This window comes from Grus americana, chromosome 2 (genome assembly GCF_028858705.1).
Source record: "Grus americana isolate bGruAme1 chromosome 2, bGruAme1.mat, whole genome shotgun sequence".
NCBI lineage: Eukaryota > Metazoa > Chordata > Aves > Gruiformes > Gruidae > Grus > Grus americana.
Genome location: NC_072853.1, coordinates 113277505 through 113303167, shown reverse-complemented (window position 1 = coordinate 113303167; position 25663 = coordinate 113277505). Strand labels below are relative to the sequence as shown.

The 25663-nt window shown below is 39.0% G+C and overlaps 1 protein-coding gene across 1 annotated transcript in view; it reads left to right on the top strand.

Moving 5' to 3' along the window:
* The window catches only part of POU6F2 (POU class 6 homeobox 2), a 318855-nt gene that overhangs the window by 281521 nt on the left and 11671 nt on the right, over nucleotides 1-25663 (top strand). The window contains exons 7-8 of the mRNA XM_054814683.1: nucleotides 10961-11167; nucleotides 23512-23680. Of these exons, the coding sequence (XP_054670658.1) occupies nucleotides 10961-11167; nucleotides 23512-23680 (376 nt within the window). The remainder of the gene's footprint in view (nucleotides 1-10960; nucleotides 11168-23511; nucleotides 23681-25663) is intronic.

Sequence of the window (25663 nt, the reverse complement as noted above, 5' to 3'; positions counted from 1 at the left end):
GACTCAAATCTGTATATAAACTACCGTAAACAAATGTATTTTGGCCTATGGAGATGAAGTAGTGACTGAATGCTGGATATTCATCTCCAGATCCAAAGACAGCTACCTCCTTAGTTAAGTGCCGTTACATCAGGAGAATGTTTTGTCCTGAGAGAGATGCTAGGACCAGTCATTTCTGGTAGATACCATCACATATACTAAGTGTCTGTATTACAAAACTTATTATTATAACCGTGATTTGTATTGGCTAGTGGCCAGAGTTGAAATTTAAGTCAAGCCATTAGGATGTGAGCAGAACACCTTTCTTTCCCTTCTATCTGTCAAGTCAGGTGAAATGGATTAATGATGCATTTGATAATGTGAGATAATTTAGCCATTGCGCTTTCAAGCGGTGAAGCATCCGCTCCCACTACCAACATTAAAGAAAAGAACCAGCTGAGGGTATTTTCAGTGAGAGACCCACCTTTGACATAACCCCCCCCACTCACCTTTATATGGTATCTTTTCTTGATAACTCTAAGGTAGCCTTAAAAAATGACTTAAGGCTCACAGGAGTACTGGCAGGGAGATAAACAGTATTTATACAAACATATTAGAGATGATTGAATGATGGACTGGAATTTTAATGACCTTCCAAAGGTGAACTGATTAGCAGAGCAGCACACTGAACCAGCAGCCATACCAAATTTCACAAGGTAAGAAGGACTAAGTCTGGCTTATATTTGGTTGACAAATTTTCAGGGAGGCATTGGTACTGAAATAAAGAATTGGCCCTCTTTCTGATGATTGTGTGACAGAGGGAAACTATATATGATCCCAGGAAGGATTTTTTTTTTTTTCCCTAAAGATCCAGAATTAGAATCTGGGAGTTAAGACCATTTTCCGTCCAAGAGCTTGCATATGACCCATTTTAATTTTCCCACTTCCTTTCAGTGAAATGAATTTTTCCTTCTTGTCCTGAACGTCCACATAATTGTGCTGCATTAAAACAAAATTCCACTTTATAGGCTGGAATATTGGTTTCCATAGTGAAGGTCCATGGTAGCAAGGTAATCTAGAATGGTTTGTTCCACCATAGTCGTACTGGTGATTAGCATTGTGGTTTGTTGTGAAAAATCGCTTGTTGAAGAAATGCATGAATTGTAAAATTTAATGGTAGTTTCAGTAGTACATTTGTATGTTTTGTTGCAGAGGTTTGCACAGGTATTGACTTCAGCCTTGCCTTGAGCTTTTGTAAACTATCACATTAAAAGTTACAACTCTTAATTAATAGGGCCAACAGTTTTATCTTTCATTTAACAAAATTCCAGGTCATCTAAAATCATAGAGACATCAGCTGAAGTAGGGCATGACTTTGTATTTAAAGAACGTCTTGTTGCACGGGTGCAATGTTGAAGTTGCGGGTTGACAGACAACTACTGTGTCATCCATAGTCATTGTATCTGGGCAGCAAGCTCAAGATTTATATCAGTATTTGGAGAAATAACATTGTATAACAATTATGTTGAATATCATTGCTACTGATTGGTTGCAATATCTGTTAGCCTTCTTGTAGTGAATTTTGGCTAAATCTGAAATAATTGAATGAATCAGCATGCCTAATTAATTTCACCTTTTAAGAGTTGCAGACTGAGAAATCTGGTGATCTCTGATAAATATTTTATATAGTGTATATAATGTGATAGAAGATGAGAGTAGATTATTCAAGAATATATTGATAGCTAGAAATTCTTTGACCTGTAATCTCATTAAAGAACTGTGGTCTGAAAGATTGCATCTGAAGATTACTTGACGGTTAATGATTTCAGTCCGGTTTATCATGGAGAAGTGTCCAAGAAAACGTACTTTGGTATTCTAAATGGACAAGTTAAGGCTAGAATAAAACATTATTAAGCCCTCAAAGTTAATTTCCAGAATACATTTCTGTTTCCTCAGGAAATTTCATCAATGAAAATTACAAATAACTCTTTGAGGGTTCCAAATTTAACATATATTTGCAAGACCATAATACTTCTGGTGGACTAACTTTCTCAGGAATGGCATCGCAAGGTAAAGCAGTGACAGCAATGACTACCTACTGCAGGCAGCTAAGAGCATGCCATCTCCTTAATTGAGCTGCTTGTCTAAGCAAAACAAGTTGAGAGAGTAACCAAGAGAAAGAAATAAAAATAGAGCAACAAAAATTCTCCTGCTCACCCAGACACAGACATTGACAATGGTGTGCAACATCCCTTTTTTAAAAGAGTAATATTACAACTTGAAAAGTTAAAACAGCTCTGTTTCAGTGAGAACTGTTGAGGCAGTAGAGAACATTATCTTGTTCCTGTCTATGCAAGATTATGTCTCAATAGCAGCTCTTACTTAAAAACCACAGGATCAAAGAGCAATTACTAAACCCTGCCTCATTCTGGCTCCCGACCTCTTGATAGCATCTCTGTAGTAGTCTGGTACAGTGCAATACAACATCAAGTAGCAAAGCTAGTTCCAAACAAGCCGATAATGTCACCATAGCATGGGAGCAACCTAATCACATTGGTGCGCATTGTGCTTGGCCTAATTAGGCTTGCTGAGAAAGGGCAATTTGTTTCCCAAGCTAGCCTTGAATTGCTCAGCATGGCATGTATTGCAAATTGTAGGGCTGCCTACATTTTCTACGGATGTCCAGTACGTTAGACCCTGATATGGCTGAAGTCTACTCTTTATGCTGTGAGGGAGAAGTAGCAGTAAATATTTATATTATGTTAATACCCAAAAGAGACTATCCTTATTCTAAATGGTTTGTAATCTAAAGACACAAAGTAATGGTAGGGTTTGCAGATGCAACGCATAGACTTCCTTCTCCACAGCAATACCAAGCTTGCAAAGGTTGAGAAATTTTATTTCAGAGCAGGGATTTCTTGTCTCCAAGATGCTTGATACTTAGTTGAGATTGAAATATTCAGAGACGCCGATGATACTTCTGTAGGCAGCTATGAAAATCTCAGCCTGCATGTAAAGAAAGTAGAGGTGAATTAATATTTACTAACATATTTTCATTGTAATTTAACCTAGAAATTCATGCTTGCGGCTCAGTTGCTTTCTATTTACTTCCTGAGAAAATTAATACCATTACTTTTTGTTCTCAAGAGTATTTACAGAAAAAAAGATACCAAAACCACACATAAAAAAATGCATTTGCATGTATACACCCTACAAGGATGTGCACAGCACTCAGGAAAGCTGTTTGTGGTTTGGGAGACAAGCAGTCAGATGCTAAAAACAGTAAGTTGTGACTTCTTTTTGTGATCTTGCATTATTATTAATTATGACTGTTTTGTCACAACAATACTGTTATGACAGTATTGGCTGTTTTGTCATAACATAATATCATGGATCTTTCATCACAACAAGCAAAAATATTGCTAAAATATTTTATACAAGTCGTCCATCAAGTAATTTTCAGTAATGAACACTTTCATAAGAATCTAGCTAGCTGATTTTCAGAAGTGCTCAGGACCTGTAAATCTAACTGAAATCAACAGTTGCTTTGCTCAACTCAGAGAACTGTGACCTCTAAGGGCCCTTATGCCTGACTTGTTATTTTAAAAGGAAGCTAAATCAGATAAGTAGATTGATTAGAAAGAACAATGCAGCAGATACTCAACATAATGTTCAGTCTTTATTTCAGTAATTATGTATCTTTAGATTTTTCTAATGAGAAAATGTTATATTCTGTTATTTGGGATGTTTGAGAAATGATAGATTCTTTTTTTATGACTGTATACATGCCCCTGCTAACAGAACATAACAGTATTTGCTTGAAAAAAAATTCACCACATAATTTCTACAATGATGACAAATAAAGTCCTGTATAATTTGATGTTTGTATACAAAGATGATTTTCTAAAAAATAAAGCACTGAGAAATTAGGGCAGAATGTCAGACTCAATGTTCCATTATGATGCTTACAAACAATGTACCATTCAACATATGGTATGATGTAAGAACAATACTTATACTTGAAAATTATAATTCTTTACATGAAATGGTGACTCAGAAGTACAGTTTCATAGGTGCCTGTTTCTAGTATCACTATTTGATGATTTCTTCTCCTAATAGCATTTTGTTGTGCCATTTTTTTTTTTTGAGTTCTCATCAGGAAATACAGTACAGCAAAGGAAATTTGCAAGCCTTGCATAAATTAATACGGCATTTACTTCAAAAGACACAGGCAGCCTTAGCCTCATCCTGCCTTGAGGTTCAAGAATCATACTATTGTTACTCCAGAGAACTAGATGGAGTAGCATTTCTTTCGGAAGTAGTCTGCAAATAGAGCTTTTATTCATGCTTCCAGTTTTTCAGTGTGTAGATTGGTAGTATATATAGTATAGTGTACATAAATAGGTGAGTTTATTGATATTGGTAAATAATAAATCATATATATATTTTTAAAAAGTGTTTATACTTTATATAGGTAGTGTGTGTGTGTATATATATATATATGTATGATTAAGAAAGGGGCAGCTGCACTGAGGCTAAAAAATCCTGTGCAGATTCTCATTATTCTGTCCTTTCTTCAGCCATTTTCTCCTTAGATTATCTCCTTAAAGAACTTCATGCTGATACAGTGACCATACAAGAAGGAACATACCTGTGAACAGAAGCAGCTTCTGAAGGAAATTTGCAAAACTGTAGAAAATGAACCAAACCACAAACACTGTCCACTGTAGGTGGTATGACTGCTGGGGGTGGATTAGCTTTTGGCCCTGTAAAACTATAAAAAATTAGTTTAAACATACTACATCATGCAACAGAAGCCAAAGTGAGCTTTCATTTCAGATTATATGCTGAGAACTAGAAAATGAAGATGAGTGAAGCATATTTAAATGAGCAAGCATTCACTCAAATAGTGATTTTTTGTCTCACTACATAAAAGTAAGACTTCCATGCATTCTGTTCACAGTTCGAGATGTTAAATTAGCTTATGTGTATACGGTGGTTTGCCTCATTTTACTGAACATTTTGTCTGTTGCTCCATTTTCCCTGTTCTTCTATTTTATTTTTACATTGTTCTTCTGTTCAAAACTGAAAAATTAACCTTCAATATTTAAAGAGCTGTAACATTGATAAAATCAGACACACGTTCATTTTGATGATGCTACTGAAAAAACTTAACACTTCCTTTTCATAGTTAAAGACATTTTTCACATGAATTGGCACTATTTGCTTTATGTCAGCTCTGGCTTACAGTAGAAACAAGCTTGTGTAGTCAGTGTTCGATTTTACTTCGCCTTTTCACAGCAGAAATGAAGGCAGTTGTTGAACCATCCATTTTGGCTACAGTTTGTAATATTCCTTTGGTTGTGCTAGGAAAACAATGAAGCAAGGTAGCCATCCCTGTTTCAGATGAGGCAGGAGGGAGAACTTCTCAATAAAAAACAGTTGTATGCTTCATTTTAGAGTATCATAGTAACTTCACCTAATGTCAAAACACAATTGGTTTATTAGGAGCCACAAGAAAAGACTCACGGCTGGGAAATCAGCAATTAGTCCTTCATACAGTTATGCAAAATCTGGTTTTATATCTACAGCGCAAATGGGGCTACAATTAGACATTTATCCCCAGAAGTTCTGAGCAGTCACTCAGCTTCTGCCCGCAGTTTCAGCCCGTGAATTACAGAGAAGTAATCCACAAAGGCACTTAAATATGAAGATGTGTTGTCAGTCAAGAAAGGATAAAAACGGATTTTTTTTTTAATGTTACTCTTTCTTAAGGATCAGTTGTTTAAGGGATTATTTTTAAGAGATCAGATGTTTAATTTGTTTTCTAAGAAGAAACCTTCACTGAGCAAAGCAAGGGACCAAAATCTGTTTATCAGTGCTAGGACATTAGCCTGCCATTGGGGGTAACACTCACAGGTATTGTTGATATGCTGAGGGTTTGGGTTTTTTCCTCTCCATCATCAGCTCCAAAATCTTTGGGATTTTACCTTCACTTTAATTGTGTGCTTATTCTTTCATTTCAGATGACTTTACAGTTTGCAGGACTTTGTAGGCAGAGACCACTGAGCCCACAGATGGTATGTAGGAGCTGATCCACAAATTAACTTCATGTGCAAGCCAAGCCTTACAACTTTATTTCATATAAATAACAGTTAATCGCGGAAGTTGTCTTGGCAATGGCATATTCAAGTTGTAAGATTTGAGAGGCCTGATCTCAGATATCTTGTAATCCTGGGATGCTAAAATGACACTAACAGATTAATCAATGGAGGATACTCAGATGATCTTAAAAATCAACCTGAATTTCCTTTGAAGTTAGAAACAAATCACTGAGTTTTAAAATTTAGTTAACAATGGGAAGCATAAAAACCTAAATTAACATCTGTAAAAACTGCTCTATAAGCACCTCAAGATGCAATTGATGAACTATTAATCCATAAACAAAAAAAAGAATCTTACTGTGAATACTTGAAGTGAAAATCTGACTCCACCAAGGCTTCTGGCAATACTCTGTCACTTGAACAGGGCCAGAATTACAGTCTTGGTGTTGTAGAGGTGGACCAAAGCCCTGTCTCTTTAAAAAAGCTGAGGTCTGAATTTACATTAAATATCTCGGACGGATTTCCAGTGTCACATCTGCACTACATTTTGTGCCTATATGTGGAACCTGTACCTCAGACAGATACAACCAGGTGTAATTTATTTTAATTTAATTAACAGCGCTCTGTGGATTACTGTGCCTGACTCGCTTAGAGGTTATGGAGCATTGACAACGGGGTCCCTTGAATCATCCCTTGGACATTCAAAACTGCCTATTTGTTCCTTTGCATATGATACCTGTTTTGCAGCTCCTCTGAGAACATTTACTGCTTGCTTTCAGTTGTACAAGGTATACAAGGAATAGTGAAAGTCACGTCCATAGTGTAAAAAACCCCAAACCTTATTTTAATTATATTTTTGTAGCATGAGCACTTTTAGGGATGTGTGTGTTTGCTCCAGAACGTGTTTGACAGGTGGGATTGTTTTTGAATTTGAGTCCAAACATCGACAGAGTAAGAAGCCTCTTCTGCTATGTCTCAGAGAAGTTATGGATGTCCCATCCTTGGAAGTGCTCAAGTTCAGGTTGGGCAGGGCTTTAAGCAACCTAATTTAGTGAAAGATGTCCCTGCCCATGGGAGGGGGGTTGGACTAGATGATCTTTAAAAGGTCCCTTCCAACCTAAACCATCCTGTGATTGTGTGATTCTGTAAGTGTCTTGTGGGATAAGTCTCTGTCACATGCTATTCCTGAATTGTCCTTGAATATAATCTGAAATAACAGCATTCGCTAGAAGGGAGCAATGCCTCCCCATTGGGGAAATCAGTGGCAATCAAATAGTCTATACTGTGGCATGCGAGTGTCTCATGATCTTTTTTATTTCTTCAGAAAATTTAAATGTATCAAAACCATAAGTTGTCTTCATGAAGTTCCAGCTTTTATGATACTTTAACAGGACAGATAGCAAGGCCCAGGGTGAAATTTCATGTCAAAAGTAGAGGAAGAGGGATCTAGCCCAGCATCAGGACAGTCACACAAGGTTTGAGGAGGGGATCCAGTTTCAGTACTCCTCCCTATGTGTGAATCGGGGAGCTGTGAGGGTATTTAGGAGAAGGTACTTGAAGAAGGGGAAACTTGAAAGGGGAAACTTGAATCTGGGTTTAGCCATATCAAACATGCATGCCATAAGGAGTTGGTTAAGTAGAAACAAGTGGATGTCTTGTTTTTAACCAGACAAGATTTGACTTTATTTTGGTATAAAATGGGGGAAAAAAAATATTGCAATCTCAGTAAGTTTCAGAAAGTGGGAAAACTGTTTCCCATTCTGATTTACCCTCAGCTCCTAGGGTGACACCCCTAAGGGCATTTGTTCATTTGTCCTTCTGGAACACCTCTCCCAGCTGTGTTTTCCCTGCTCCTTTTCTGGCTGTGTGCACGTACAGAATGGTGCATGACACACATTAATACATATAGATAGCCTTCTGCTTCTGACCTTACAAACTGTCCACTTCAGCACTGTCATTCTATAAAATGTCCAACTGCAATCCAAGAAATGCATTTTAAATGTGAATGCAAACATTTCCATTACTGATAACACCAGCACAGCATTTTTTGCTTTGCTAGGATTAGGACCTTGATAGTTAAAGTTACACTGGAGTAATGACACTCCAAGGTCAAGTCCTTCGCTAACATGGCAAAGGAAGGAGAGGCCTTTGCTATGTTTCTGCTGATAAAATTAAGAATTATTATCCCTTGTGTTTGGTTTCACTTTGTTAAAAGTGAAAGAATATATTTGTGGCCCATAAATATTTCAGGTCGCCAAAAAATGGGAGAAATTTACATGTTGCACTGCGTGAAAGTTGTATTTAATACATGCTGAAAGTGAGATTTTAGAAAACATTGTGAAATCTGATAATAATGTAAATAAATGTCTCCCTCCTCAGTGAACAGTCATCTTCTCACATAGTCAGTAAAGCAGCTGCAGTTCAGCTAGGGACGCCTTAAAAAAATATAAAAGTACTGTGATTGCAGAGAGAAACTCACAGGCAATTCCAGCTTAGAAGGCTAACTCTCCAAATCACCACCTCTGTCTGAAGATGTTCCATCGTGCTTCACTTTCATGCTCTGTAAAATGGGGGTAATAATCTTTATTGATCTGTCTACCTTTTAGGAATGCATTAAGGAGAGCTTAAATGATATCTTTACAGTGTTTTGAACAGTTTTGATATATGCAGCTCTTACAATACAGCTTAGTAGGTGGGCTTGCCGTTTTACCAGGTCCTGCCATAGGAGAGCTGTCCTGCTTTTCTTTATGGTTCTCTGGTCTTCCCATCCAAACTTCTAACTGGGCAAGTTTGGTAAATTGATGATGACTTCAGCACTTACCACTTGTTAGCTGAGCTGCTGTAGCTAACCAAGTGCACTCTTTTCACTCAAGGTTTAAGTTGTCACGTTGTACTTCACAGTTGAGCCTACCTGGAGGCACACCATCGGGTTGTTATTGCTGAAGGAGCAGTCACTCATTAGGACACTGTCACTTGATTGGTATCTTAGCCTAATAATGGAAAGAAGAGAGTGAACCTCTGATGAGAGCCTCTTGCTCCTCCATCTGTGCCTGAGTTAGTTGGATATCATTGAATGATGCTTTCTTGAGGATGGATTTTCTGGGGGCACTTGTTTATCACCCCTGGTGATTTAAATGTGCAGAGGTCTTCACAGATCACTGCTGTGCTTCACAACACAGTTCATACATGTATCCTTTTTATATCTTTAGCAAGAGATTCAGAGTTGTTCCTCTAGCTCTGCACTCTCAGAAAGTAACTTAGTGGTCTGCCCACAAAGCCACTGATGTTTTCACTAAACGGTCATTTTAGAGCTACTTTACACCTTATTGTACAGTTCCCATTGGAATAATATACATTAATAGTTTAAATCAATAGAAATGGTATATGTTTGTTTTGGAGACAAATTCGCCTTCAAGTTTCGTTAGAAACAATTTAGCCTGTTTTCCTGAGGAAACGAGTCTTCTGGCTAGTGCTGTCTATCCTCCTCTCCATCTTTCCATCCATCCATCTCTCCGTACCTAACTATTAGCTTTGAAACAGCTGACCAATTTCAACAAAATTTATCAGAAATAAAAGAGATGTAAAAAGATGATTAAGCTCCTAAATGGAATGAGAATCAGCAGATAGACTGAGGAAAGCTACCCTGTTAATATCCCCACTGAGGAAAAAGAGGGAGAACTCAGCCATAATACATGCTATTTCTCAGCAACCAAGTAGGTCTACAGTAGTCAAGTTATGTGATGCAACTGGGATCATACTAGTGGGGGACCACAGGGGCATGCAGTGTGGTGGATGTTGAGGATAAAGAGGAGAAAGCAAGACTTCTGGACAGGGAAGACTGGAAGCCTTACAAGGGAATAGATGCTTTCTTGGGGGCTGAGAGTCAGAGGAGAGATGGTGAAGGAAAGAGAGATGTGTTTGCCTTTTTTTTTTTTTTTTTTTTTTTTACTTTTCCTGTTGCAATAATCCTATGACTCTGGCTTCATTTGTTGTTGTTTGCAAAAAAAAAAAAAGTTCGGTTTTATTCCCAAGTTTCGTTGGAAGTTTGCTTCAGATGCTCTTAATACTTGTAAAAAGTCTTCCAACAGAGTAACTTCAATCCAGCAGCTTATTGACTGACAAGCTTTCTTACAGTATCTACTTGACATCTCATTCTAATATTAGTTTTACAGGCACATTCACATTTTGGGATATCACTGTATTCTCAAATCTGAGATGTCACAAGTGTCTCCTTCTGCAAGTACTTGCCCCAGAAATGTTAGCTAAAACATTTTATCTAACAGCATCCCTCCCGTTGTGTTGTACTACTTAGTTGTCATCCAAAAGCACCTGCATTTTTATGAACGTATCCTAATAAGCCATGTCCTGAAAGGCACCTGTATCTCTTTGTTCCTCCCTGAGATCGCGTGGGAGCCATAGGTGGTCATCTAGAGTACTAGGTATCAGTAAGTCAAGGAAAATTGTGTAAGTACATCGGTTCACAGGTAATAACATTATATGGATGAGTTGTAGCTAGCAAGACAAACAGGACTGATTTGCATTCACTCTGTGTTCAAATGAGAGGTGGGAACAAAGCATCATCCAGCGGCCAGAGTGTGGTCTGGCATTTGTTTCACGCACTGTTGGCCACAGCAGATTTGTTGGAGATGACAGTGGATGGTGGTAAAACGTACGGGTGATATGTGACGCGACAAATGAGTTTGAAAGTCCTCATCACCCCAGTAAAGGAACAGTTGTTTCCCACCCTCAGCCTGTCATATCTGTCTCTCTGTGCTTATTTCACCTAAGTTTGATTTAACATGCATAAACCAAGTAATTATGTGTGGCAAGTATATGTGGCATGTGTGCATTTTCCCTTTCTATGTCATTTTTCCCAGATTATTGGAACAATCCCACTGATGCCTAATCCAGTCCCCTCCAGCCAGGCGGCAGGTGGAGCTCAGGGACTTCAGGTGCAGCCGATAACTCCACAGTTATTGACCAACGCCCAGGGTCAGATCATCGCTACTGTCATCGGCAACCAGATACTCCCAGTGATCAATACCCAGGGAATAACACTATCGCCGCTCAAACCAGGCCAGCAGGTAAAGCATCTGTAGCCTGAACAATTATCAAAACAAATGCACAGAAATCTTCTACTCCTTGCAGACTCTTTAATAACAAAAGATGAATTTATCATACATAGTGTATTAGTGCATACTAATACTACGGGTCGATTTAGGTTAGATGTTAGAAAGAAATACTTTACTGTGAGGGTGGTGAGGCACTGGAACAGGTTGCCCAGAGAGGTCGTGGATGCCCCATCCCTGGAAGTGTTTAAGGCCAGGTTGGATGGGGCTTTGGGCAATGTGGTCTAGTGGAAGGTGTCCCTGCCCACAGCAGGGCGGTTGGAACTAGATGATCTTTAAGGTCCCTTCCAACCCAAACCATTCTATGATTCTATGATATATGTAGTTATAATGTCATATAACTTATTTATACATTATGGGGTTATCCAGTTATTTTTTTTTTTTTTAAAGGTCAATATAGGGCCAAGTGAGATATGTTCTGCAGCGAAAGCGCAGTAGGAATGAGACAGGAGAGGCCCATCTGGTGGCCTATAAATTTCAGTTCCTTGGTTAGTGGTCACCTAGTAGACCACAGTTTGAAATGTTTTGGAAGTGCAGAGAAAACAAAAATATAAAAACGTGCTAGTCATCTTCACTGGAAAATCAGATACAATTGTGCATATTTGCATAGACAGAAAGTATTTTTCGGGAAATTATTATTATTCAGTGTAAGGCACCAGGTAGTTCAAAAACTTCAGGATGGGTGCAGCAACTTCACTGAGGTCCGAAAATATTTGTGGGTTTTTTTATAGTACTCTAAAGTCAAATTCATTAGTTTTGTCTACATCTGTAGAGCAAAGAATTGTAGTGCCACCTTTTTTCTCTGAAAGAGAGGAAACTGAGGATGAAAAAGACGTCAGATGTGATTACCAAAAAGGTACTTATAAAAGCATCACTCACTTAAATGTTCAGCTTAGCAATCATATTGCTGGTAGTGCTTGTTTGCTAGTCCGGCCTGCACCTCCAGTTGCAGGTAGCAGCCTTTTGTGTGTTTCTGAGAATCCCAGGGCCCCCTGAACTCCAAATTGATTTTTTTTTTTTTTAAATTTAGAAGTGGAGAGCCAATGGATCTCTAAGGTGACTTTTTTGTTTGTTTTGAAAATGTTTCACAACCAATTGGTTACATATTCTTTTTTCCATCCTGTCCTCTGTGGTATCTAGCAGAGGCATTTTCCAAAGCACTTGTCATTTATCTAACTCTATTTTCTTTAATGGGAGCAGATTTACACTAGTGGCAAGTGCTTTTGCAATTGTTGCATGTATGTGGTTTCAAACAAAGCAGGATGGATGGCAGGACAGGCTCTCTGTTCTCCAGCACGGGAAAGCCTGACAATGGAATAAGAAACTCAGCAGTTTATATTTGTTTCCTGGGGGTGTGTGGGGTGGGGTCAGTCCCCTGAAGAGATTAGATCTTTCCCTCCTGTATGGGGGAAGCTCTCAAAAAGCATAGCAATCCTGAGATCCCATTTGAAACCCATGAAATTTAGAAGTAAATAGGAGGATAGGGGTCCTGTATTATTCCCTGAGACTTTCTCACCTGCAGAGCAAGGCACCTTCTGAGTCCTGCAGCAAAGCAACCTCTTCCAGGCAACATCCGCCATAGTATCAGTGGGCAGAGAGGGGACAGAGGTGTGACCTTTCTCTGCACAGTTAGTGGCGCTGGGCTCACGTAAAAGGACAAACTGCTGCTGAAGGCTGCAGCTTGCTGAATGAGCAGGGGTTCAAGGTAGAAAGTCGCTGTGTAGCCATATTGTAGTGGTTCACCCACCCTGCGTGCTCATGTGCAACAGGCAGCTGGCAGAGATCGTCAGTCAACAGAGCTCTGGCTATGTCCAAGAGCCAAAGATGTGCCCCATACTGTGCTGGTCTGCCCAGCAGTGCTATGTAGGTAGAAAACATTATTTTGCCAAGATCAGTTTCACAGGGTCCAGCCTGTGCCCCTCACACAAAAGTCCTGATGGTCCCAGGGGCTGCAGGAAGGGCCACCAGACAGCACAGAGCCTCCTTACCTACATCTGTTGGAGCCTGAGCAAGACAGTATTTTTGATCAGGGGGAAAAAAAGTAGTGCAAATACTCTATGAAGAAATAGTACACATTATCATTTTTATCGGAACCACAGAAAATTATTTCTATGTATTTGTGCTCCCTCTACTGGCTCTTGTGCTTTTAATAAAGGAAGTCACAGGAAATTTGCCACTGATTTCCGTGGGAGCGGAAAAGAGGTATGAGAGCCAGATTCCTCATGGGAATAATGCTGATGGACAGTCAAAAGCAATTGAGCTAGTACTATACAAACTGCCGTATCATTTGAAAAGTAACTAGAATTACACAAAGTATAAAGAGATCCTGAATTTGTTATATTGCCTGGGTAAAGACTTAGCCACGCTGTAGTGTTTGGCTAATGATAGCGTATTTAGTCATAAGTTTAAAACCTTTTCAGAAGAACTGATTGCTCAAACTCAGAGGGCTCAGCAGGAATTTAAAATATTTTGAAAATGGCGTCACACGGCATTTGTTATCTTGTAACTTCATGAAAGAAGCTTCAGAAGGGGGAAAGAAGAGTACAAGACAAGTTTGGGAAAAGTTTTGAGAATGTCACAGAGAAATAAATGAGGAAATAAATAACGTAGTAAAATGTTCCAGTTGCAGATGATCCTAGTTTAACTTTCAACTTGTCACTTCCTTGGAAACTAAGTACTGCAGGAGAAAGAGAGGTGATTGCAAGCAATGATAGTAAGCTGCTGCTTGTTAGCTGAGTCACAATAATTGAACCTGTGTAGCCTGTTTCAGTTGCTAAGTAATGCATGCTAGTGCTTCCTTTTTGCCTGAAGACTTAAATGCCTCAGATATTGTTTGTAGTCAGCTTTACTTAGGTAGACTACATGTGTTATTTATTCATAGAACTTTTTCAAACTTGACAGACTAAAATCTCCATGTCTTCTCATGGAAATGAGTACTTACGTGTAGTGTAAAGCAGTGCTTCTTTTTCTGTGTTGTAAATAGATTGCTTTGAATGTACACGAGCAATTCCATTGTAATCCTATTCCTCTTGTTTTTAAGAAAGATGTTTCTGATTTATGTTTAAACTACCCACAGTAGGGATTGTTCCTCTTGAAATTACATGGAGTAGTTAAAGCTTCAGTGGTTTCACTGTTTTCCAAGATTTTGCTAATCTAAGCAACAGCATCTATGCACGCAATGAGAATTCTCCTAGAAATTGTAATGGCTTTCTAAAGCAGGCAGCTGTTTGCACTCCTGCTGTAGTCTATGTCCTTTTTATCTCTGTTCATAAACAAGTTTTTCTTTGCCTTTAATAATTTTTACTGCCCATCTCCCAACCATTTCAATTTCCACATTAATCTCTTTGAGATTTTGTGATCAGAACTGAATGCCATGATCACAGTGAGGATGCATCACTGTTTTACAGAATAACATTATAATATTTTCAGCATTATTTTCTGTCTTTATCTCAATACAGCCTAACTTCCTGCTTTTTTCTAACTGTCTCTGCTCATTGAGCAAGTTTTTCAATAAGCAGATGTATCCACCATGATACACCTTTTCTTCCCTGATTGTTACCATGTGAGTCACTAAAATGGTTCCTTTTAATCTGAATCACTTTGCACCTTTCTACTCTGTATTTCATCTGTCATAATGCTCCCGCAGCGTGCTGTAAACAGGATCTCTAAGTTAGTCATGGTATTCTGTACTAACTTAAGAAGTTCATGTGTTCCTCCTGCTGATTCAACTTCACCGTTGCTCACCATCTTTTCTTGCTGCTTCCTAAAACATTCAAAAAATTTGGTATAAATCCCTTGATCTCTGCTTGTAGTCTCCTTTCTTGAAAAAGGATGATTTATTCCCTAATTTTATGTTTCTTGCTTTTTTAAAGGTGTTTGTTTATATCTCATAATAGAAGAGTACCTTGTAACCTTAACTTCCGCACTTTCTCCATGCCTCTCAGGAGGGATTTTGTCAAAATCCAGGTTGCATGGCTAAATGCACTTCCCCCCCCCCGCCCCCCCCAAGAACAGATGAGCTTATTGTAACAACTTGGTAGCATTGTCCTTTGCTATCAGATTTGAAAATCTTGTTTTAAGGTGTTCTTTCATATTTTTAACTACACTTGTCAGCACCAACACAACTGACAGAAGAACTTGAACCATGAACGGGAGTCTTAAGAAATTTAGGGGAGGATTCACCAGTTCAGTCTCTGGTGGATGCTAGTTCAGTAGATTTCTCATAGAGGCAAAGAGACATAGACAAGGAGACATATGCATGTCCAAGGAGCAACTCAAGCTGTCAAAATAGAACAATTTTTAGATGGGTGGAATCTCTAATAGGTATCTTAAGCTATCCATTGTCTCCATTGACGTGAGAGGGGGCTAGGGTAGGTATTCTAGGATAGACAATTAATTCTTAACTGAGTGAAATTAGGTAAGAGGAAACCAACTGCCAGTGATCACTGGGGTTCAAAAGACATTCTTGTTTATGAATTCCTTAAACAGTTTTCCTAATAATTGGTGTTTTCATAGCTATTTGCTTGCCCACAGCACACAGAAGAAACTTCTACACATTATAGTGTTCTCCAGCGTACCTCATCATCAGGTTCCCTTCTTGCTGTTGTTTGGCTCTTTCCTTCTACATACCAGATTCATTAAATCAGGTCTGTAGTCCCAGTTGTCCTCAGTCTTGTTTTATCTACACTGCCCGCCAGAACTTTTCATATTTCATCATGTCTTACAGCACTACCAGCTTTGGGCTTCTGCCAACTCTAACACAATAAAATGAGCTACTAGGCAGCATTTTCTTATGTACTCGGTTCCCCATCTGCTTTGTCATTGGCTATCATGCTCCAGATAAACTGTTGAAAAGACATAGACAGCTCTCGGATGGGCGTGTGGTCATTCTTGTATATCTGCTTTCCAAATTTCATCCTAGATGTTTTCTTTCTACAGTCTCGACCTACCACATACACCCTACCATCTCATTATCACAACTCCATGCCATCTCTTGTTTTTCTCTCCCATTAAAATCTAACCAGCTCTCAATCATTTTCTCTCTGCGATGCTCTTACTGCTTTGATGCTGTCTTGTTTTATGAGAAATGCACTCTTCTTTCTCTGTGTTTGAATATAGCCACTAAACTGTGTTGTCTCATTCTAACTTTGTTTTTCTTTTGCTTTTCATATGACTTTCAGTGATGAGGATGACAATTTTTCTTACTTCTTTCTCTTTACCATCAGCATTGCATAATTCCATTTCATCCATGGATAAAATTACATTTTTGAAAGTCAAGATTACCAGACTATTTACTAGTACAAGTGACTACATCAGATTTTCCTTGCCACAGCATGAACACTTGACTTGTAACTTGTGTTTCTTCCTGACCAGGTTTCTTTGTGACATCTGCACTTGTAGGAATAGGATATCTCAAAAAAGTCAATGTAACTGCACCACAGCATTGGGAATAGGAAGATATCACCATGCTACCTTTGTCATTCTAAGGAACTGAGGCACAGAGAGAGTAAAGCACTGCTCGCTGTTACTGTTACCTGTGAATTATGCACTTACCTACACATTTAATTCTGTTACTGTAATATTGACATTATATCTTTCAGAAAAGATGATATAATCATATCATCAGAAAGATGACTGATGCACCTGATTTGCATATAAAATTTTATCTTCTACAGGAGACCAGCTGTGCCCTCAACATCATTTACGGAGCCCAGAGACCTTCAGTTACAGTGTATACTTTGAACGTAGTTCTGACCCCACAGAAAGGCTTTGAAACAACTTCAGTAGATGCTGTCAAAGTCCTGCCCCCAGTTAAGTCCACAGCACACCAGCACTTCTTTGCTGTGGTCTTCATTTTGAGCTGAGTTGTGCACAGCCTGTGTGAACCCAAAGAGCTTTTTTATGCTAGTTTCCAAATGTAACCATTCTGTCAGTCTAAGCAATGTGTATAGAGGGCCTTTATACTATATATACTATATTATACTGAGAAGATACTTATTAAGCATCAAATAGCTTTCATGTTCAGATTCATATATTTACTTACTTGAATTTATTTGAGTAAACTAAATTACAGTGATGGGGTACAGTATTTGGGCCACAGTGGAAACATTCTGGCAGAGTTGACTGTGAAAGTGATTTGGCGTGACGTGTGTGGATATGTGCAATAACTTACTCTCTGCATTTGCTAGAAGATTCAAGAAAAAGTTTTTGAAGCCCATGCCTGGTCATGCAGTACGAGAAGCTTTGAAGACAGACTTCCTCTGCCATGGTGCTTTCAAATCACGCAGTGGCCACAGCACAGCACCAGTCTTTCTCAAAAACAAATGTATGGCACGTTTTAGGAAATGTAGACAGAGCAGAGAATTCCATTTACAAGAAAAACAGAAGCATGAAACACTTAAACTACTACTTCTGCAAGGCATTATTGTGGCATTTCAAAGTGTTTGGGAATGTCTTTTTATATCGAGGTATTTATTTTTCAGCACCTTCCATGGACTTTAGTCTTTACTAGAGCTAATGTCCATATTTCCCAGGAAGAACTAGCTGACATCAGAAAAAATTGAAAATCTTTATTTCTATCATAAAGGGGATTGTTCAAAATGTATTTCCTGCTCTTTGTGCCACTCCTCTTAGTTTCATGGTTTTTGCCCTTTTTGTTATACTTGTCTTTTTCACCTCTGTCTTCTCTAATTTGTTGTGTTTCTTCATCTCTTAGATTTCCTTTTCACTGAATCATAGAAAAATAGGACTGGAAAGGACCTGAAGAGGTCATGCAGTCCATCCCCTCCCCCTAGGCAGGATCAACTGTCCCTATATCATTCTTGACAGATGTTTGTCTAACCTGTTCTTAAAAACCTTCAGTGATGGAGGTTCCCTGACATCCCTAGGCAACCTAGGCTACTCTCTTTAGCATTAGAAAGGTCTTCCTGATGCCTGACCCTAGCCTCCCTTACTGCAATTTAAACACATTACTTTCCTCTCCCTTTCATTAGGGCCATATTTTGCCCTTGCTGTTTGTCCAGACTCTTTGTAAAACCAGTAGCAGTACTGTTATGATACAGGGCAATACCCTGTCAAAAGTTTGTTCTTTATTTCCAGTTAGTGTCTTTCTCTTTCCTTATCTTATGCAAAATACCTTGTTACTCTGTCATGATCACGTAACTTTCTGGATGCAGAGAACAACTAATCTCGTAAGAAGACCTTAATACAGGACTCCAGTCAACCATCCCAGGTGTAGGAATATCCTACATACATAATTTAAGAACAGAATTTAGCCTTACAGACCAAATTCATGCTTTGCCTCTGCAATTATCAATCAATACTACCTTCACTGTTGACAATAGTATGTAAAACTGATGTAAAAGAAGTAAGAATCAGGCCCTTTATGTTTTTCAGTTTATTCTTACAAAGTGTTATGCTGCACTTTATGCTTCTCATATTCATCTTATTCCTCTAGCTTTAGTGTGCATACATACATTCCTGCGAGATACTGATCAGTGTTGCATACAGTCATCATTCTCGGCGTGTCTACTATATCCACCTACACAGAATGGTTCTGTAATTTCTGTGCCTCCTTCTGTCTTTGGATGGAAAATGCACAACAGTCATAAATATAATTCATATCATACGTACGTGTCCAAAATTGGGAAAAGTCAGCTATTGCAAGTTTGAATTGATTCTGTCATCTAGAATCTAATTCATAATCTAATCGTCATCGCCTCTCCTTAAGGCTATTTCAGGAGTGGAAATTATAGTGGATGAAAAGAGAGAGAGTATTTTAATGCAATTTCATGACATAGATAACTATCATTGTTCTTTAAGCAGGACATTTACAGCTTAACCATCACGTCTGTAAAACAGAGGGTGTGCTGAAAATTATGTAGGGAGTTAAACAAGGAATCCTCCCTCAGTCCCTGGTCAGGCCTTAAGGTGACTCTTCAGCCTCTCCAACCCCATTACTCCCTTTTTCCCTCACAAGCAGTGAATTAGAAACCAACAATCTGTAAATATCCCTTTTATATTGCTGTTACACCTAAGGTGACTGGGCATCCAGACTACACTAGCCATCTCCCTTTTTGCCCAGCCAGATTTTGAGAATTTCTTACATTTGTCCAAAGATTTCCAGATGTCTGACAAGCTTCTGGGTGTCCTGGTTATTTCAAAAATACATTTGCAAATGCATTGAGTGATACATGTGCAGAGAATCAAACATTTCCTAGACTTAACCAGTATACTGTGCATGTGCTACATAGTGGCTGCAGCTGCATGGACACTTTGCATGCACAACTGGAGAATGCAGAATGTCCTCTCATTCTGGTGCTTCCTGGAAGCGTCAAATTTATTGTGTTACATGCTCAGCAGTTGAACCGTTCAGGGACTATATGTGTAGCATGGCTGGAAAACGTCGGATTTGCCATCTGTGTCTTACATGATCATGTATTTGTCCCTGAGAAATACTGATGGGAAATAGCATAGAATCATAAAAAATTAAGGCTGGAAGGTAAAGGTTCAAGAGATTATCTAGTTCGTTCTGCTGTTCTGAGGCAGAGTAGCTGTTCCAGTATTTGTCTAACTTGCTCCTAAGCACTGTCATAGGAACTCCACAGGTTCCCCCAGCAATTTATGGCAGTGCTTCACTGCCATGTTAGACAGCTTTTCCCAGCATCTAATTTGAATCTTACAGGTTATTGTGCCTCATTCTCTCTGCTATAAAATGTAAGACAGACTCATTCTCTCCTCTTTTCTTTAGCTTTGCCTGTATTTGAGGCAGGCATCATCCCACTCAGTCTTCCCTTCTTTAGATTAAACATGACCAGTTCGTTTCAGGTGTCTTCATAAGCCTCAGGTAACTCCCAGGCCTTCAGCCACTCTAATTCTCCTCCAGTTGGTCCAGAGATTTTCTGAAGTGGGGCATCTGGCTGTGGACATGGTGCCTCCCCTGCAGAGTTCTTTCCAGTGCTTAGTCAAATCATAGAATCACAGAATGGTTTGGAGTGGAAGGAACCTTTAAGGGTCATCTAGTCCAACCCCCCCTGCAATGAGCAGGGACATCTTAAACTAGATCAGGTTGCTCAGAGCCCTGCCCAGCCTGACCCTGAATGTTTCCAGGGATGGGGCATCTACCACCTCTATGGGCAACCTGTTCCAGTGTTTCAGCACCCTCATCGTAAAAAATTTCTTTCTTATATCCAGTCTAAATCTACCCTCTCTTAGTTTAAAGCCATTACCCCTTGTCCTATCACTACATGCCTTTGTAAACAGTCCTTCTCCAGCTTTCCTGTAGGCCCCCTTCAGGTACTGGAAGGCTGCTTTAAGGTCTCCCTGGAGTCTTCTCCAGGCGGAACAACCCCAACTCTCTCAGCCTGTCCACATGGGAGAGGTGCTCCAGCCCTGTGATCAGCTTCGTGGCCGTCCTCTGGACCCAATCCAATAGGTCCCTGCCTTTCTTGTACTGGGGACCCCAGAGCTGGATGCAGTACTCCAGGTGGGGTCTCACAAGAGCGGAGTAGAGGGGCAGGATCACCTCCCTTGACCTGCTGGTCACGCTTCTTTTGATGCAGCCCAGGATACGGTTGGCTTTCTGGGCTGCAAGTGCACATTGCTGGCTCAAGTCCAGCTTTTCGTCTACCAGTACCCCCAAGTCCTTCTCCACAGGGCTGCTGTCAATCCCTTCATCTTCTTCACATGCACTGCAGACATCACTCCCGCTCACACAGCTTGGTATGGCAGTTGCCTTTTCTTCACTTTTGCAACACCACAGTGTTGCCGGTAGTATGTTCAAACTGACAGGATCATTTTGAATCCTAATCCTGTATTCCAACCTATCAAAAGTCCCTCCCAGCATTTCATCGGCATGTATTCTCTTGTCTATCATCCAGGTCATTAAGAAAAAATTGAGTAGTGCAGACTTCTGGGAAGCACCATCCATGCACACTTCCATTTCAACAGATAGATATCTATCCTCTTGGTTTTGTTTTCCAACTACTTTTGCATTCATTCTGCAGCAATTTCATCTAAACTATGTTTCCCTAGTTATAAAGAATGTCACACGAGGGAGTGTCAAGAGACTTGTAAAGTCAAACCACCTACTGCTTTTTCCCTGTCCACAAGGCCAATTACCCTGTCTTAGAGGGAGATCAGATTGGTTTGACACAGTTTGTTCCTAACAATCCATATGTTGTCTGTTGCTACCTTGTTTTCTTGTGGGTGCTTACAAATTGTTTGATTATTTTCTTCAGTACTTTTCCACAGGTTGAAGTTTAGTTGACTGGACTATAATTTTACAGATATTTCTTTTTAAAGATAGCTACTACATTTGCTCCTCCATCGGTGCAGATAAGCACTAACGTTTTTAAGACTGTTCCAGATAGTGCGAAAGCATCTAACTTATCTAAATACAATACTTTTCTTCCCTCGCCTAGGCTGAAATCTTCAGTTTTGCCAGAGATTCCCTCAAACAACAGACCCAGAACCCAAACACCTGCCTGTTTCTGAAAGCTGCACTCTGGACTGCTTCCCTTTGAGAAGATGTTATAAAAGTAGACATTCTGGGTTGGGAGCTCTCTATAGATAAAATCCAGCCCTTAGTGAAATTGTTTTAAAGATGCCCAGTGCTTGCATGAGTCTGAAATCTGGAAGCCTTTCAATCAGTGTCTCAACTATTATCCCTCTGATAAAGTGCCAGTTTTCTTTTTAAAAATGTGCTGGATCCAAAAAAACTCCTTGAGATAATAAAATGTTTTGTGTTTATTGATCCCTAGGGAAGTCAGAATAGGCTAGAACTGGTCAGATAAATAATTTTCATTATTATTAAAGGGCAACTCAAAGTTTCTTGCTTCATTTTGTGTTCCATGTGGGAGGTAGAAAAAGGAGTTGTAATTTTTTCCATCTTAAACAGGCCCATAACAGGAATAATATCATTAAAATTGTTCATATGTATTCCACAGAAAAGTGTCATCTTGAATGTGATCAGATACCTTTATCTACTATGCCATACAATTTGTTGTCTACTTAGCATCAGTCATTTCTATGTGTTCTGGGAGCATATTATATATAATTTGAGTATTGCTAATGAATTCAGCTCCTTTTCTGAAGTCATTTATTCAGTTAAATATCAAAAGAGAAAAACTCATACTCCTTAGAATTCAAGAAATAGATTTAAATTACTGACTTCAAGCAAGGCCAAATAGGCCTTTATCTTTCCCCCTTTCTGAGAATGCAGATAACAGCTATCACTTAAAAGTGAAGCCTTTTAGTACATTTTTGCAATCTTTTTTGATCAATATCAAGAATCAACATAAAATAAAGGTATAATAAGTAGCAGTCACCTGAGTGTATCAGGATTATATTACTGTATTATTAGGCTCTGAAAGGGCTGCACTGGACTACTAGAAGCCAATTTAAAACTGTAAGGTCCATTGTGTACCTTCATTCTGTAAAAAGATTGCCCTTTGAATTTGCTGGGAGTTTTATGTAAAAATCAGTATCAGAGAATGTTCGTAGTTTTCAGTCCCACATGAAAGCTTATTATAGGCAGAAGGGATTAATGGTTCTTTCCTTTCTTCCTAGTGAACAGCCAAAGACTACACTGTTGTAAAATTCGTGAAAAGAAATAATTGTAAAGCCAGGTTCATGTAGCACAGTGTATCATTTGCATCTGCCATACTCGCTAGACTTTTTAGGTATGTCTTATGTGGCACAGTCCTGATGTGAATGGGGCTCAGAAGTTTCACTGTGTGTTTTAGGCAAGGACAATTTATTGATTGAGAAATAAGATTTCAACATTTTGGTTTGTTTGCTAGATCTAATGTTATACAACAAATTATTCCTTTCTGTAGGAAAGGGATTTTCCCCCAATTTACCTTCTTTTCCCCATTCCCACTCTTCTTGGCCCTGGTCCTGCAGTATGAAAGAACCTCTCTGAAACAATGCTGATTTATATGAGAATCCATATAGGGAATAAAAGTCTGACATCATGAGTCAGAAAACAGGTAAGGCCATGTATTTATTCAATCAGAATGCTGCTGGGAATGTCATAGGTCTCTTATCACCCATTTCAAACAAGTATTTAGCTTCTAGTTAGATCAAGTATCTGATTAAACTGAGAAAAAATGGAAAGTCAGAATTCAAAGGAGCTCGGATTGCTCCTGCTGTAAACACTGTCACCTGAACTAAGTCCATGGTATTTAATGCTCCTGTGGGATTAGTTGCCCAGAAGTAGATGTGTGAGATGGTGCATTGAAAGTTTCCTATTAACTGCTTCATTTTCTAAATACCTTTTTTTACATTTTAACATATAGCTCCATCAGCCCTCCCAGACGCAAGTGGGACAAGCAGCCTCACAACCCAATCTCCTGCATTTGGCTCACAGTCAAGCATCTATGTCTCAAAGCCCAGTGCGTCAGGCTTCCTCTTCTTCCTCCTCATCCTCCTCCTCTTCAGCTTTGAGTGTTGGCCAGTTAGTCAGCAGTAAGTATTCCTCCCTGGCTCTCCTTAATTCTCCCTCTGTTTATCCTCCTCACTGCTGAGTTTGCTGATCTGCTTTCCCTCCTTTCTTTTTTTTTTTTCATATAGTAGATTGTATATTGCTAAGTAGAGTGGAACTGCTAAGTGCTGTCATGGGTGGGGCTTAAGGTAAACATGCCTTGAGAAATTGTAATCAATGCTAAAAATAGTCATAAAAATGGTAGCAGCTGTTAATTGGCCTAAGAGGGAAATTCTTTTAACTAAAATGTAGTTTATGTTCTTTGGAAATGAGAAGTTTTTGAATCAGTCAATATAATGAATTACATTGCTCAGAATTTGGTGGGCAGATAGATCCTCCTACTTTTGGGTAGCCTGTTTGTTCGTTACTGTTTGTTTGCTTCGTGTAGCAAACTGTTTTACGAACCTAGCACTACAAAAATCTAGAGCAAGAAACATTTCTTGCCAGGAGAAGCCTGCACAATTTAAACAAGAAAAAACTAATGTGGAAAAGGAGAGAGAAGCACGCTGCAGTGAAATAACTGAGTTTCCATGCTAGGATTGTAACAGCTGACCTCCTGAACAGCCCTTTCTTCCAGATCACACAGTTCAGCGTCTTCACTATTACCTTATCAGCATTAAATTTGGTCTTTACATAGCAAAAACAACAGGTTAAAAGTACACATAAGAAGCAGTTTTGCACATCTGCAAAAATCTGAACGTACTGGATGACCTTGTTCAAAGATACTCCATGTACATATTTCAAGTAAACAAACACTATAGCTCACGCCATATTGGTAATGTAAAATATAGGACAGACACAAGCTCATGAAGGGCTTGGAGAAACTGTCATGCAAAGGAAGATGTGAAAAAGTCTTGGTTAGATTATTTCAGAGATTGTTTACATGGGGAAATTACTAGCAGAGCTATAGTGGTAAAATTATGCTGGTATAATTCCCAATGTGAATACTTTTATTCTAGAATAAAAATATCCGCATTGGTAGCTGTAAGTACATAAAATATATAGATATAATTATAGTGATATAAATATACTGCTATTGCTCTGTCAGTAAATCTTCTCATGTAGACAAGCTTGGAGGAAGAAGACAAATAAGAGGCTTCATGTTTAAAATATGTAAAGTTACCCCTTGTCTATGTGGGAAAACTGACTAAAATAGCTAGTGCAGAATAAGTTACTTTAAAACGGCTAGGCCAGAACAGCCTCCCTTGTAGACGTCTTACTAATAACTGAGGGGTATTATTCTAGAATAATTGAGGGGTACTCTACCCCACAATAGTTATCCCAGTCAATTTCTACATGTGGATAAGCACACTACACAATAAAAGCAACATGGAAGAAGCCCTTTTAAGTTTACAAGATAAACCCATCAAAAGTTAGGAGATACCAGAAAAATAGTTGCTTGTTCAACTGTATGCAGTTCCTCTCAGAACATGTATTTTATGATAACAATATACTTGTGGTTAAAATCACGCAATCATGATTATTTTCTCATCCTTCTTTCAGTGCATTCCCAGTGGACTTGTTCTAGGGATGCATCAGAATTACTAATACAACAGGCAGGCTGTTGTCCCAGGGTTCGTTCCCTACCTGATTCACTAAACTGTTCCCCAGTTTGCGTAACATTTGAGCTAGGGAGCTGCAGAAGGGTGAAGGATGGTCTTGCTTCAGGTGGTAGAGGGCTGAGGAGCTGAAGCTTTCTGTCTGCCATGTAATTCCAGTGCAATGGCAGACAAGTCACTTAAAACACATTTTTCACAAGTGCTCCCTCAATATCCAGCTTGAGACTCTGGACTTTAATTTACAGAAGAACCTGGTACTCACAGTTACAATTTTAAGTGCACTTTCACTGTGGAACTGTATAAAGAACCATTTAAAGGCACAGTCTAAAAAATCATCTCCTACTTGACCGAGACTGGGTACCCAAAAACACTTTTTCCCTTGATATCTGTCCACTTCCCTATGAATGA